This window comes from Mytilus edulis, chromosome 14, assembly GCF_963676685.1.
Source record: "Mytilus edulis chromosome 14, xbMytEdul2.2, whole genome shotgun sequence".
NCBI classification, from domain to species: Eukaryota; Metazoa; Mollusca; class Bivalvia; order Mytilida; family Mytilidae; genus Mytilus; species Mytilus edulis.
The window spans coordinates 54,911,696-54,928,740 of NC_092357.1; the positions used below are offsets into that span (position 1 = coordinate 54,911,696).

Genomic DNA, 17,045 nt, shown 5'->3' on the forward strand with positions numbered 1-17,045 from the left:
CATAAAGACAAATACTGCTTCATAGTTGAGGCTGATTGGATTGTTTACTAATTAAATACAACATGTTGCTTTCATTAGCTTAGACAAGTAACAGGATTACGATTTGATCAATTTAAAGTTGCTGTTTGTGGGGGAGGAAAAAGGAGACATATCGATTTAAGTCTATTTATGAAACTATTGATTTCCTTATCTTAGAAAGATATAGTTTCTACTTTAATAAAAGCCAACAAAAAACAGCTGATTGGGTTGAGAAATCTGTCTTTCAAAGGAGATACTCAGATGATGACTTAGTGGAGAGAAAAAAAGGGGGGGTGAAGAATTATTTATTAGAGATCTTAAACATTGGTGTATGTCTTAAGAAATTATATCTTTAAAAGGAGATACTTCATTGATGACATTGAGGAAAAAAGGGGGTTAAAGAATAATTGATCAGAGATTTGAAACATGTAAATACCTAACACCGCAAATAATTTCTAAAGGAGTATCAGTGTTTTCTTAAAAAGCCTTCTCACTGAAAAATATATGTACCAAAATTTTCTATTAAGTTTAGTATTATCAACAATAGGTTCTTAAATCAGCCTGCTCCTTTAAGTTTAAAAAAAAAAAGAATTCTGAATAAGGAAATAGTGTTCTTGGTTTGAATTTGCCATTAAAAGAGGGGGATTTATAAATAACCCCACTTTATATGTGTATGATGTGTACTGTGTGTATATTACAAGTCATACAAATTAACATGTTTTGGTGAATTGTACATGTATTGATTTTATTGAAGTTCACAAGAAATATTTTAACAAACATAATCTGTTTGTCTGCTGTCTCTGTCCATGTTGACAAAAAAACATGGCAACATTATTAAAAAATGTAATATGTTGTATTCATGTCGATTATTTAATGTTTTATTATGCAATATTAGTATAAAGTATTAGTAGTCAATAAAAGGAGATGTAAAAGCACGACACAAAAACCTTAAGACAGGTAAAGGTCAATATACATGTACTAATCTCAACTATACACGTGATTACATTTTGCAGTGTAATCCTATGTAATCAGTAATCATGCCATTTCTAATTACAAGTTATCATAATGTAATCGATTACATTGCAAAAAACAGGTGTAATCATGATTACTTTTAGATTACTTTAAGATTACATTCATATGATTACTTGCTGATTACAAATCTTGTATATATATGAAAATAGTTTCTGATAGACAATATGAAAATAAGAAAATGTTAAGCCTGAATGAAAAATCATGAAACTGGTATTCACAATGATGGGACCTTGTTTAATGTTAGAATGAAATTCAAAACAGTGTAGCTGTGGCCATTGATTGACACATTAAAATCATCCATTGACTGGGACAATTTACGTGAACGTTTGTCTGTAACGACCACTGTTCACGACGTACCTACGATAGACATTTAAACTGTGGGGTCACCAAAGGTTTCTTAACACCTTTAATTATAAAATAATTCGAAAAATTAATCAGGAATAACCTTTGTGTTTTGATTTATATAATTGATATAAATCAAAATATCGTGTTATTTCTGATTAATTTTTCGAATTACCTTATTTAGGTGTTGAGAACCTTTGGTGACCCCATAGTTTAAGTGTCTTTAAAAAGTACATAGTGAGCATTGGTCGTTACATACAAACGTTCACCTAAATTGTCCCAGTCAATGGATGATTTTAATGTGTCAATCAATGGCCACAGCTACACTGTTTTGAATTTCATTCTAATTGTATCATCTATATAACAAATTTGTATAACCAAGTGTTTTATTTTGTTAACAGTTTACTAATGGAAATTGACTCTCCAATATTTTGTTGAGAGATTGAGCTCTTATGATACAAGAATATGCCTTGAAAGCATTTTTTTCCTTGATTGAAAACTTCTGATATCAACTCTAATTTCATACAAGTTTAACCAATATTTTTACATAACTACATTGAAATTCAAATGCAGAAAACATTTAGTTCCAATTTTACTTTGATGGTCGACATAAATATATGAGCTCACTTTATTCAAAATGGAAGTTAATCCAGATTTCATTTATTGACAAATTGAATTAATTTTGTTTTCCATAAATTCGTGTATATGCATGAGCTTTCTAATTTTTATTCTTTTTTAACTTTGAGCCTTACGGCTCATAAGTACAAACAAGTACATGTACAGTGTATACATACGGCATAATATTACAAACAATATGCATAGTAAACAACAGGTGACGTCAGAAGTTTCATTAGTAAAGAATATATTTTATTACAATAAACTGTTTCTTAATTTTTAAAACGAAAAATGCATATACTTTCCTAAGTTACAAAGCTGTTTTGTGTTTTCACCTGACAGTAATTATTAATTAGATCAAGTATTAAAAAAATTCAAACAAAATAATGACAATCAACCACTTTTAACTTTACTGAATTGTTATTAAGACAATAAAATTTTAATACCCAAGCTCACCTATTGTTTGTTAAAAAAATGGAAGTGGTAATTAACACCTGTAAAAACATTAATGGATGTGTCAATTATGTCCCAACTGACAATAAAACTATACTTAATTAATTTTTCCTTATTTGTTCAGGTTTTTTGTTAATTGGGCAGTTGGTTAAAATTTGTAGAAAATAATAAAATTATATCTTTTACATAGAGAAAGGACATGCACTTGTCTGTAAAAGCTATTCTATCAAATTACACATGTTACACTGTACTTGTCTATACATTCTTTTAATTAAGATGAATGATTTAAGGCTTTTAAAAAAATCACCAAAATTAGCTTTTTAATGAGGATAAAAAATTATAAAAAAAACCTTTGATATTGAAATATACAATGTAATCATAAGTAATCTAAAGTAATCATGATTACTTTAAAGAAAAGTAATCCAATGTAATCGATTACATATGAAAAAGGGTGTAATTGTAATGTAATCGATTACATTTTATTAGCAAAGTAATTGTAATTTAATCGATTACATTTTAAAGTAATCGACCCCATCCCTGACGTGTCGTCATATTTCTTGTATACAACTTGTCAGTTTTCAATGACATTTAAATTATTCTCAAGGACCTTTTGTAATTTTTATTAACAATTTTTTTTCTGCTTAAAATACTATTTAAAGATACTTCTAGGTATAAATGTATCTGGTATTTGTGTAATTCACTTCCCCCTTCTCAAATGTTTTTTTTTAGAGTTGACTTAAAATTTATTTTGATCAATTTCAAATCAAGTGGCCTGTAGACTACTAAAAGTACAGGACAAACATAATCATTCAAGAAGAAATCTATATTCTCACATTTTGTCCACTAGAGGAAGTAATTTAGGTTTTTTTTTATGCTCTTAAATTGCATTTATTTAGCCTTATTTATTTGGTTTGTTAGTCTCTGACAGGAGTACTAGTCAACCCTGCCTTGTTTTTATACGCCCCCAAAATTAAAAAAATGTTGGTCGTATATTGGTATCACGTCCTTCAGGCGGCGTTTTTTTTATGGAATTAATATTCCACAGCATAGAGAATTACTCAAAAGCAAAAAAGAAAATTAAGTTCATTAGCTATATAGACCACATTCATTCTGTGTCAGAAACCTTTGCTGTGTCAACTATTTAATCACAATCCAAATTCAGAGATGTATCAAGCTTGAATGTTGTGTCCGTACTTACCCCAAATGTTCAGGGTTTGACCTCTACGGTCATATAAAGCTGTGCACTGTGGAGCATCTGGTTCTGAATTTTGACATTGATGATTAGGGCCAGTGTTCACTGTTCCCTTTTTCTGGACCTTTGTTTATCTAAAATCTTTATTTTTCATTACAGAAGCCAGGATTAAACCCTAATGCTACAGTGTACAAACCTGCCGATGTCCAGTGGGATGTCAATGTTAATGTTAACGGTAAGTCATTAATTAACGATCAAATCTTGCAATGAAAAGGGCAAAGTAATGTAAAATATCTTATTAATTAAGATGGGCAATTTTCATTGATTTAAGTGATTTGCTGAAACCTAGAAAACTTAATACTTTCAACATAAAACTTATATAGTACATACAAATGTCTCAGCTAACAACTGGCTCAACAGCCATGTTCTGTTTGTTGTCATAGGAACAAAAACATGCTCAGTGTATATAGTTCACAGCTGTACTGTATCGAAAAACTGCTGTGCTCAGGATTTTTTGTGACCTAGAAACTAGGCTTTAAAAAAAAAGGTAATCCTTCACCGGTCAATAAAGAGTAGAAGGCATAGATTGATCCAGGGCCAGGTCAAACCAAGGTCTTGAAAATTTATATTTGCTGCCTTTTCATTTAGCACTAAGAAATAATAAACAAGACCAAAGACTGGTTGGTTAAGAGTCAGAATAATGTGTCTTGTTAGCTTTAGACTGACATGTTTTCTATGCACTGTTTGAACTGTCACATTAAAACTCTGACTCAGCTAGGCTGTCAAGTACAAAGCAGGGTTAATATGAATGTTTGAATAATTACAACACCAATTTCTTATCACATACATACAGGTCAATATATGTTCTATGATAGAACTGTATGATATACAGAACAAAATATACTATGCTTTAAGTCTTGGTCATCCAATAACATATCTGACAGATAATGTAACATACCTGTAGCCAGGGGGGGTTCGGACGAACCCCCCCTTGAAATCAAATAAGCACTGTTTAAGTCAACGTTTTCTTCAAATTGTGACTGTTAAAGTCGAGTTCATGAGTCCAACGAACCCCCCCTTGGAAATTCCTGGCTACGGGCCTGTGTATCCAATAGAAACTACCAGTGACTGACTGAGCGAAACCCTCATCAGTAGTGAAGTTCATAAAACATCTTTAAAGAAGTACATGTACTACCGATGAAAAGATCTGCTATTAAAATATCAAAATCATACGTAGACAATAAAGAAACAACACTGTTGTTGAGATTTCTGACATAAATTTTAAAAAAAGACACACATTGTTATTCTATTAACGTTTTAACTGTGAAAGGAAAAATGATTAATACTTGAGTAAATCTAAGCTTTATTTCTTTGAATTTGATTTTTGTAGAATATAAGTATACCAATGGAGATGTAGGGACAGGTGAGGGAGGGGCGGTTACTCCAACACAGACACCCCTCCCAGAGGCTCCTTTGGACAATGCTATGGGATATAATTATGAGCCAAACCACAATATAGGTAAGTAAGAGGATGGTCTAATGTTGGCTGCAGAGACCCAGCTGTTTAAATCTATACAGGCACTCCTTGCCAACCACATTTATAACAAAGCAAGCAAAGCCTGAGATCAACTTGCCCACAGGCCAACTAATTATACACCCGTTTACGGGACATTTTATGGTATACCATTGTTTTTCACTTATTCATACCAGTTAAAGGGCAAAATACACGACATTTTATTTCTACCCCTGGACACCCACCTCTTCATGATTTCCTTTTACAATGGTAGAAACTATGTAATGTTAAATCTGCTTTTCAACCAAAAATCAAAGATCATAGACTTACCTTAGTTTTGGTTAAGCAATTTGGATTAAAGACAACTAAATTATTGTCTGATGTCACAAGTAATTGATGAAATTAAAATGGACTTATTAAAACTAATTGGTTATCTGGTCCGGTTTATTTTGTGGTTTGTTCACTGTACTGTTCAGCTGCAAATACTTATTCTGGTTTGAGTTCAATATCGTAGCAGCTACGTAGCTGTTTTCAATATCAATGTAACAAATAGTCAATAGCTACACGTTAAATAGTCAAAATCTACGTAGCTGGTACGATAATGAACTCAACCCTGGACAATGCTTGATGTTTTGGGGAAGAGAAAAAAACAGCTCATAGTTTTCATGTAGACATGTTAAAAATGTCTTGAAATAAGTTCATTGAAAAATATATACAAGTTTGATAAAGTGCCTCAAAGGAAATCCTACCACTCCTTATTTATTTCATAACGATTTTCAATGCATTTTTGAAATGCAATAAATTATTTTAAGAGAATAATTTAAACTTTTATTTTGCTGTCTTTTTGTAGTTCCAAATGACTGTCAGCCAATTGATAAAACTTTGTACAAATGCACTTTTAAAAATAAAACGATGAAATTAAAATTTACAATACATTAGACGATTTCACTAAGTTTGGATGTACTTTAGAAAATGTCATTATTAATTGCACTATTGTGCTTTGATGAATGTCTCATATGAACTAAGTCAAGGTTTGGAAGATTTATGTAGTGTTTCAGTTCTATAATCTCGACATGTTTTATGAAAATTTACATTCATTTTGTCAGCAGATTTTAGCGCTGAATCTTTCGGGACTTGTAATTTAATGTCATCATTTTAATGAAATGATACTGGCAGATATAGGAAAATTGTAGTTTTCATGATAAATTTGAATCCCTCGGGATCCATAAATCATTAACAGAATGTTCAATACAGATTGATTATTATATTGTGGTTATTGTTCCAACACTTTAATGTGAGGATGGAAAGAGCATGGCCGCTATATAATGGAAAAGTGACAGGATTTATTTTAATTCTTCATAATAAAACAAGTATCAACAGACAGTCAGTGAGGAAAGTTGTGAAAGTTTAATTCCTACCCATTGTTGTTCACCTAAATGGCCATCTTGATTGATTTAATCCTATATAATGGGTGTTTTTCTGGGTGAAATTTGTCCTCTGCATGTTGAAAAATATTTTGATTTAGCTATGTCAAAAATTGATACATGTATTGACTTATTTAAAGGGGGGCATCTATGGCTCTGGCATTGACTCATTCTCCCATTTGATTATCCCCCCCCCCCCCCTCCAATGAATCAAATTGTGAATATTATATAGAAATAAGGAGATGTGGTGGGATTGTCAATAAGACAACTATCCACCACATATCAAATGAAGTGGATGTGAGCAATTTAATATCTGATGTCACTAACACACATTAAAAGTGAGATTTACAGTGAATACTTATCTATTACAGATAATGGTGAAGACCCATTTGCAGGAATGGATGCTGAAGAGCGCAAACGACACATGATAAAAACACAACTAGAGGCTTGTCTTTCAAGGTAAGTCTACTAATGAAAGTGTTTTATCGCCAATTCTATGTATAGAGAGTATACCAAACGGTCAAGGTTAATCTGACCATAGGCGACACATTCATCAAAAACCGTAAAATTACCACAAATCTCGGATCAAGTACAGATTTGGGTAGCTTCACTTTTACAGTTCTCGAGTTATGACCCCTTATAATGTTAAATGTTAGTGCTGGCACCAACTGGGACACATTCCCATAGATGCCAACCTTTACGATTTTTCTGTATTTATACGGATATTGCGATCAAAACTACGCTATTATGGTCAAAGTCAAATTTTTAGAATGATTACTAAAACTTTTCAAAATTACGGAAAATTTGATAGTTACTGATTGTGTCAAAAGGGGGTTGGGCATCCTTTAATCATTCCTCATTTATTTTAAAATTACTTCATCCTGCTTGCCTATCAGACTGATAATTTTTTGTCTTAATTAGTTTTATTCATAGAAAACAAATCATGTCTTCTTGTTTATGAACTTTCATCTGAGTAGTTATGCAAATGATCCCGTATAGCAGGTTATTTTCACTGGTGTAAAATTTTGTGATTTTCATTGAATAAGGTTAACAAAATATTTTGGGGGTTATTATTTTGGCGGATTTAAAACTTTTATCAATACCTTTGCATAATTGGCAGAATTTTTTAAAAATTTTGTTCTATCTGTGAAAATAAATGAAAATTTACACCCCATGAAAATTGCCCACTATACAGTCATGACAGTAGAATCATTCTATAAATTGTGTAATCAGTTACCAGACAACAGTAAAGAGCTCCTTTATATCTGGTGTTATATTCATTGCAGAGAAAATCTAGCCAGTGATAGATATCTACAGTCACAGATGGACGCTGATCAGTATGTTCCCATAGCAACAGTGGCCCAATTAGACCAGATATCACAGTTGACAAAGGACCTTGAACTAATAATTGAGTTAATCAAAGGTTAATATTGATAGTGTTTCCCTTTTTTTTATGCCAGTCTACAATAGTAGACTAAAACAAATGTTCTCATGTTCTCTGTCTCCTTTATCAAGATATAAAAAAATATATCAAGGTATTTAAACATGAAGTTGTAGTCCCATCAACTTAAAACTAGTGCCATTTCAAACTATGTAATCAAGATAAAAAAAAATATATCAAGTTATTTAAACATGAAGTTGTAGTCCCATCAACTTAAAGCTCTAGTGCCATTTCAAAGTATGTAATTTATACATTGATTAGTTCTAAGGTTTTGACCACTCAAATTTTACACAAGACTGACACACTTTTTTTTTTTTTTTTTTTTTTTTTTTTTTTTGTAATAGAAGTAAGAATGAGAACCAACAGATTGTTTTAAGAACTCTTAGAGAGAGAAAAAATAAGAACTCTGGAAAATTTTCCCTCAATCCACAAAAAAAATATGATTCCACAGTAGATGAAGATAACATTTACAAGAAGTTCCCGAGTTCATGGAAAAAAATGTTATATAAAAGTCAAATCATTTATGTAGATACAAATAACAAGAATATATATTCTCGCCTCCGATAGTAACATCTGTTACCATGACAAATTTAGAATATTGTCACAGCTGTTGTTTAAACTACCATCCTAAAATATCTCTGGAATATTGAATTTTTGTCATGTTCTGAATGACAATACAGAAATGTAGGACAAGATCATATTGAATAACATATGTAAATGCAGGATTTTTGTTGTTGTTAAATATATTATGTTTATGATAGGTAATATGTGTGATAGACCTTATTGCTATTTATGATGACAAGTTTGAATGGTTCAGTCTGATTAAATAGGCTTAATTCTAGGATTTCAATGGTCCATGCTTAAGAGAAAAGGTTATTGGGAGTTTAATTTTATAGACCTTATCATGCTTATCACTATTCATTGATATTTGTCTGACCCCATATATACCGTATTACGTCACTAGCACTCTATGTAAGAAATTTATCTTACCGACTATCTTAACGTGTAAAATTTAGACTTGTGATCTATCAAAATGACCAAGCCAGTCTTCAATACTTTTAGCATTAAAAAACTACTTCCATTGATCCTACAAGAATAGCCAACGATAACAACGTTTGAGGTTTAAATATGTTTAATGAATTTATTTCAATCTTAATCATCAATTTCTTCGTCTGTTGAAACCTGTAAGATTTTTTCTCAGTTCTGTTTTGTTTTTATAAAGGGACGTAACACCCCTACTAACTGTGTATGAAATAAGCCCCGCCTCCCTACTACCTAATATGGTATATAAAGGGACGTAACTCCACTTCTAACCGTGTATGAAATAGCCCTGCCTCCCTACTAACCTAATATCAAATATACACGGTCTTCACACGGACACTTTTACCCAATCACATTCCTAAAATGTATAGGAAGTAGGATAACACTGATTCCCAAATAGCAGACACTTTCCTCTTATTCAGTAAGGGGGCAGGGGGACATGACCAAGTTTTCTGAGTAGTCCCATCTAATGTATCACTAGTCTGTCAACACTAAGATTGTGAGTTTGAGCCCTGCACGTGGTTGTCAGTTTTCTTACGAATATGATATTTTTCTCCTGGAACTGACCAATAACAACTCGCTGCCACAATATAGCCAAAGGGCGTTTGAGGGTGGAATTTTACACCAACGAACAATAAATTTAATTCAGTGGTCTGCAACAATCCAGTTATAAACTATTTACCGATGAAGTATCAATGATTAATTTGCAAAGTAGTGGACTGATTATTTATTGATGAATAATCTCAAAGCAATGAGATACTTCTATGGAAAAGTTATTTGTAAAGTTTGTGGGTAGTTTGTATTAGTAATTTAAACCTAATTTACAATTTGTTTCTATTTAGAATTGCCTAATGTCCAAGTCCATGAAGATGGAGAAAAATGCCGACCCAATCATAACAGGTGTACAGTTATACTGAGAGAAATTCCAGATGACACACCTTTAGATGTAAGTACTAAGTTGGCGTTAATATTGAGTCATTGATAAGGTCTTTGCATCGGAACTAAACACATTTATTCTAAAAACAGTTGTTGGCATGACACGGGTTATGTTCTTCTCATATATGTTATGATGGTATGATACTAAACCCCTAACGGGAAGGATTGTGCCTGATGATCATATGATGAAATCATAATCTTTCAGTCAGTTTAGTTGAAGTCTGGAGCTGGCATGTCAGTTAACTGCTAGTAGTCTGTTGTTATTTATGTATTATTGTCATTTTGTTTATTTTCTTTGGTTACATCTTCTGACATCAGACTCGGATTTCTCTTGAACTGAATTTTAATGTGCGTATTGTTATGCGTTTACTTTACTACAGTGGGTAGAGGTATAGGGGGAGGGTTGAGATCTCACAAACATGTTTAACCCCGCCGCATTTTTGCGCCTGTCCCAAGTCAGGAGCCTCTGGCCTTTGTTAGTCTTGTATTATTTTAATTTTAGTTTCTTGTGTACAATTTGGAAATTAGTATGGCGTTCATTATCACTGGACTAGTATATATTTGTTTAGGGGCCAGCTGAAGGACGCCTCCGGGTGCGGGAATTTCTCGCTACATTGAAGACCTGTTGGTGACCCTCTGCTGTTGTTTTTTATTTGGGCGGGGGGTTGTCTCTTTGACACATTCCCCATTTCCATTCTCAATTTTACATGTATATATCATTTTGGCCGAAAGGGAAATGAAACATTATAGAATTGAAATAACTTTGTTTATTCGAATATGAGTATAAAATATGTTTTATTTGTCAAACAGTTTCCATGCTTATGGTCAGTTCTATCTTCTACTATTTTTTAGAAAAAAATTTAGGAAAACATGTTTATTGAATGTTTATATATACATGTATGTAAGATGAAATTGTGCACAAATGAAACACACTTTTAGTGTTTTAAATTGGGAGTGCCAAACAACCAAATATATTCAAGCACACAAAAGTAGAATTTTAAAAGTAAAAAATGAACTGAAGAATAGTTTTAACCATTTTGAAGCTGATGTTTAACTATCTACACCATACATTTTCTGCTCTTTGGTTAGGTTGTTGTCGCTTTTACACATTCCCCATTTCCATTCTCTATTCTAGTGTATTGCTAATTTAATTTGATTATTCATGCACTATTTTGTCTTGTTGGCAGGATGTGAAGGGGCTATTTACGAGTGAGAAGTGTCCTAAGTTTGCTAGCTGTGAGTTTGCTCACAACAGTAACTGGTTTGTGACATTTGAGTCTGATGCTGATGCCCAGAGTGCCTACCAGTATTTGAGAGAAGAGGTTAAAACTTTCCTTGGCAAACCTATTATGGTATGTACAATTTATGTAGATCTTTTATTTTTCATTTTCCTGAAAATTATGTATACAATAGGAAAATACAGAAATTTTTACTTTTTTAACACTTTCAAAAGGTACATGAGTTCAAATTTGTTTTAAATAAGGAAAGGTCCAGGACAATTTAAAATTTTAAGTGAAAGATCCTACATAAAAAAAAAATCAATAATTCTGCAGATAGCATCAGTGTAAAGAATGAAGGTCCATGAATTTTGTAATTCAAAAATGAAAAGCCCTATCCTATCCTAGACATGTTCTGACCAAAACTAATTTGAACCTTTGAAGGTGGCCATTTTGATTTGATTAGGCAAAAATATTCCTAACAAGATTTTAATTGAATATTGAATAGAGAATCTCCCACAGATCATGTTTATGTGTTGATTTTTTTGTAGGCAAGAATAAAAGCTAAACCTCTGATTAAGAATACACCATATCCAAGGAATGGTTACAACCGTTATCAACAACAACAGAATCAGCAGCAGCAACAACAACAACAGCAGGCTCAACAGCAGCAGCAGCTGATTCAACAACCCCAACAACAGCAGGCTCAACAACAGCAACAACAACAACCGACAGAGGGACAAGGACCACAACAAACACCACAGTTTCAAGTGCAACCCCAAGTCTCACTAATGTCAAACATGTCAAATATATCAAATATACCTAACTATAGTCAGCAGGTAAGTTATCAAGTATACCTTTCTATAACACCACAGTTTTAAGTGCAACCCCAAGTCTCACTAATGTCAAATATGTCAAATATACCTAACTATAGTCAGCAGGTAAGTTATCCTCAAACATGTCAAATATATCAAATATACATAACTATAACACCACAGTTTCAAGTGCAACCCCAAATATCCTTAATTTCAAACATGTCAAATATATCAAATATACCTAACTATAGTCAGCAGGTAAGTCAGCACAAAATAAACATAGCTGCAATATACATGTACTTTGGTGATCCCAATACACAATTGCATTAGGAAATCAAATAAGACTAAAGGAGAGATCATAAACAAATCTAAACATTGCTCCATCCTTGAAATAAACTATATATATCTTATTATACATGTTATACCTGTGCTTACCTGAATAGCCATGCTACTTTGTTGATTACTTTATACAAAGGTGATAATTTGTAAACTTCCAACTAAAAAAACGTCAATTAGTTTAGCTGCCATATTTTCACAATTTTGACCGAGTGAAATATTTTTTTGTTGATTATACGAAATGGATGCGTAAAAAATGATAAAATCATGCACTTAAGACTAAAGTTTATGATATATACATGTATGGGTTCAAGAATTGGATTAACATTATTTTTCACCAGTCACTCGTTTCATATGATTTTTAAATAATTTACATTTGAACAATAATGAATGATTTTCTACTTTCAGGCAATACCATTTTTTCCTAATCCCATGATACAGTGGCCCAATAATCCATTAATGGATCCAAGCATGGTAAGAGAACATGCTAATTATCAACTTGGGGTAATTTTTGCTAATCTATTTAATACAATCTGATTGACATGCTGAACCTGTGTCCACGCTTAACTTATAAAAATGTACAGGATCTGACAGTGCTCTCTTCTACTTTCCGTTTGAGCAGATCTTTCGAGATCTTCTGGTTTTGTCCTAATGATACTCACATTCAACTTGTGGGTTCCTCTGCTTTTGTCCTAATGATCATCACCTACAACTTTTGGAACCCTCTGATTTGTCTAATTGATACTCACTTTCAAAAATTAGAAGGCTGAAATTTCATTGGCTGTTGTAATTTTTACCAAAACAGGAAGTAAAACATTGTATTGAAAGATCCTTGTTAGGTGAGTGTGGATACAGGATATGTAATTTTATCAGATTGTTTTTAATATTGCAGATAAGTTTTTAGCACACCAGACAATACAATTATTTCAGTAATTAGCTTGAAAAATTGGCTTTTGTTTAAATGCTTGTATGAATTGAAAATATTCAGAGCAGTTTAATTTCACTGTATAACTTTATTTAAAGAGAGAGAAAAAAACAGTAACACAGACGTGAAAAAAAAAATAGAATAAAAGTTACAGAATTTAAAAAAAATAATAGTGCAGTTAATAGGAATTAAAAAAACCTTGGTATATAAAAAAAATACACAACAAAGAAAACATCTTAATTTTAATATGTATATTTTTGGAAAAGATTCTCGAAATAAACACCTTGAAATTAAATTTAGAATTTATTGTATAGATGGTAATGAAATATTTTATTAGTATCGTTTTTAAACTTTTTTTAAAAGTTTGAATATTCATAAAGGCATAAAATTGAAACCAGGTTTGTCAATTATACTTTATATTTGCACCTTTGCCTGATTATGATATTAGAATGTAAGAATTAGCTTGTAATTTAACACTTCTGTTGAATGTGGCATCTGACAAGTTTTGATTTTGATTGTAGGTGCTAGCTATTAATGGATACCAGGCAACTAGTGTCAAGTTAAACACACAACCAAGGACTCCATTTGGAAATCTGAATAGAAATAAGTATGTTGTTATCTTAAGATTGAACATTAGTTGATATATTAACTTATATGGGGTTGAAAAATCTTAAACTGCAAAGTCTGTTACAAACTGTTTTTAAAATGAATTGGTTTTAGAACATTACTTAACAAAACACAATTCATCTTTTATTTCCTATTTGAATGTCCCAATATCGATCAAAGTCTTATGCATGTATATGTAATCATGCACTTGATTAAGGTTGATTTCTATGAGAGGCAGCTCATTTTATGATTCTAAGAAATGCTGCATAGAACAAATGCTATCAAAATGTAAAATATAAGGTTGTAATTTTGCAAAACCTGTATTGTTGTCATTTTCAAAATTTGATTTCTGCTTCAAGATATGATTACAATGACTTTGATTTTGCAGTCGGAATCCAAGACAGAATAATCGCCTTGGTAACCAGGACAGAGGTCCATTAGACAACCGCCCTAGTCATGACCGACAACCACAAAGTCATCGCACAAGTCCACGGATGTCGGATAACCAACCGATCTCAGGTCATCACTCATACCAAAGTCAAAGTCGACGAACCCTGGACAATAATGCCAATCACAGTCACATGTCACCAGTTATAGATAATAATAATATACCTGCAGGCAGACAATCGGAAATTCCAAGCAGGTAAGATTGGGGCTGATGTAGCAGGGGGGTGGATAAATATTAAGGGATCATAGATTTATTCTTGCGAGGAAGCTCTGAGTATGAGCATGCTCAGAGCTTTTGAAGTAGGCTCTTCTCAGTAGTTAATGTGACAATATTATCATGATCTTTTACAAATGACAATTGTACTTGTAAGTGGCTTCAAAAGTTGTGTAAGCAACAGTCTTACAGATAAACATTTGCAGCCACAGGCTTGATGTTATATTTGATTTTTTTATTTTTTTGTGGATATTCTATTTACTCATAGATAAAATTCCTCAAAGCGAGATAAAAATTTGTGGATCAAGGGCCTGAGGTTAAGTGTAAAGATCAATTGAATGTATATGTAAACAACAAGAAAGATATCTTTCAAATCCATTAAAAATAACAAGAGAAATTTGTTTTTGGACCTGTTTCATGGTTTCATTTATGGTTGTATGTCCATAGAGGTATAAAAAACAGGGGCGGATCCAGCCATTTTAAAAGGGGGGTTCCCAACCCTGTACAAAGGGGGGTTCCAACTATATGTCCCCATTCAAATGCAATGATCGGCCAAAAGAAATGGGGGGGTTCCAACCCTGGATCCGCCAATGAAAAATTGCTTAAAATCTGGGTTGTGGATGAAAAATGAAGTTCCTTCCACCCCTCACATTTTAATGTTATAGTCTGTTAGATAAACTGAATAAATGTTGTCATTGAGGGTTATCTTTTATATGGTTAACCTGAAGTATCAATGATTAATTTACAAAGTAGTGGACTGAATATCTACTGATGAATAATCTTAAAAATGAGATACTTCTATTTACATGATTTACATTGGTTTTTGACGACAACAACAAAATTTTATGTAATTGAAAAGTAAGGGGGCCTTGGTGGCTTCGTGGCCATAAGTAGTTCATCTTCAATTATCACTAGTGGGCCTTGGTGGCTTCGTGGCCATAAGTAGTTCATCTTCAATTATCACTAGTGGGCCTTGGTGGCTTCGTGGCCATAAGTGGTTCATCTTCAATTATCACTAGGGGGCCTTGGTGGCTTTGTGGACATAAGTAGTTCATCTTCAATTATCACTAGTGGGCCTTGGTGGCTTCGTGGCCATAAGTAGTTCATCTTCAATTATCTCTAAGGGGCCTTGGTGGCTTCGTGGCCATAAGTAGTTCATCTTCAATTATCTCTAAGGGGCCTTGGTGGCTTCGTGGCCATAAGTAGTTCATCTTCAATTATCACTAGTGGGCCTTGGTGGCTTCGTGGCCATAAGTGGTTCATCTTCAATTATCACTAGTGGGCCTTGGTGGCTTTGTGGACATAAGTAGTTCATCTTCAATTATCTCTAAGGGGCCTTGGTGGCTTAGTGGCCATAAGTAGTTCATCCTCAATAATCACTTGTCTGTCAACACTATGGTTGTGAGTCGACTGTACTCATGGTAAGGTGGGTTCAATTATGATCTAAATATTCAAGAATTTTGTGCCAAAGTTAAGTGGTTCTCTTTAGATACCATAGCTTCCACAAGCAGTGGCCATGAAATAGTCTAGTTTGTTAAAAGGCAAAAAGTGACATTTAATGCATATTTTTTTTTAAATAAAGTACTATCCTCGTTATTAAAACCTATACATTGCCATAATCATAAACATCCTCTTCCTTTGTTTTCTGGTGGAGAGCTGGCTCACTTCTCTGGCAACTATACCACATCTCTAATTTGAAGTATCAATGATTAATTCACAAAGTAGTGGACTGATAATTTACTGATGAATAATTTTTGAAAATGAGATACTTCTATTTACATTTGTTTGGTAACCAGAAACATATATCAAAAGACAGCTTTCTTCAGAAGTAAAATTAATTGACACGAGGGGGCTTCAGTTACTTAGTGATCTACAGTTTGAACCCTACTGAGGGAAAGGTGCCTTAGACATTGATAAATTGACAAAGTTTGCCAGTTTTACTGATGAAGTCAGTGGTTCTCTCTGTGAACGCAAATTTCCTCCATAAATTAAAAACTTGATGACATGATACAGCCAAAAATGCTGAAATTTGCATTAAAATAAAAGAGTATGCATATTGTTGAAGATTGTTCAATTGCTAAGATCCTCATCCTTGGCTCTCTTGTGTATCCTATCACATCTCTTTATTTTTGTATATATTGGTAATTTGAAGTATCAATGATTAACTTACAAAGTAGTGGACTGATTATCTATTGATGTATAATCTAAAGAATGAGATACTTCTATTTTACGTTGATATTTGTAATAAAAAATACACTATGAGGGTTCCGTCGCCTCCACCTGTCTCCCCTCAAAAATAAGTACACTAACTGTGTGGATTCATTATTATTCGTTTGATACTAATATTTGTGGATTTTGAGTTTATTTTGGAACCACAAATTTCAATGTACAATGAAACTTTAAATATTTCAGAAGAATGTGGCAAAACCATTAAGTCGATTATCCACGAAAATGCAAACTTTCCTCAATCCAGGAAAG

General features: G+C 32.7%; 1 protein-coding gene across 5 annotated transcripts in view; it reads left to right on the top strand.

Moving 5' to 3' along the window:
• LOC139503864 (la-related protein 4-like) overlaps window positions 1-17,045 on the top strand; it is a 47,710-nt gene that overhangs the window by 15,550 nt on the left and 15,115 nt on the right. For 3 of the 5 annotated variants that reach the window (XM_071293821.1, XM_071293825.1, XM_071293822.1), the window contains 10 exons: window positions 3,812-3,887; window positions 5,043-5,171; window positions 6,961-7,048; window positions 7,876-8,012; window positions 9,914-10,017; window positions 11,195-11,359; window positions 11,776-12,063; window positions 12,784-12,879; window positions 13,822-13,907; window positions 14,295-14,549. In XM_071293821.1, the coding sequence (XP_071149922.1) occupies window positions 3,812-3,887; window positions 5,043-5,171; window positions 6,961-7,048; window positions 7,876-8,012; window positions 9,914-10,017; window positions 11,195-11,359; window positions 11,776-12,063; window positions 12,784-12,879; window positions 13,822-13,907; window positions 14,295-14,549 (1,424 nt within the window). The remainder of the gene's footprint in view (window positions 1-3,811; window positions 3,888-5,042; window positions 5,172-6,960; window positions 7,049-7,875; window positions 8,013-9,913; window positions 10,018-11,194; window positions 11,360-11,775; window positions 12,064-12,783; window positions 12,880-13,821; window positions 13,908-14,294; window positions 14,550-17,045) is intronic. The other 2 variants (XM_071293824.1, XM_071293820.1) reach the window with 1 other exon arrangement.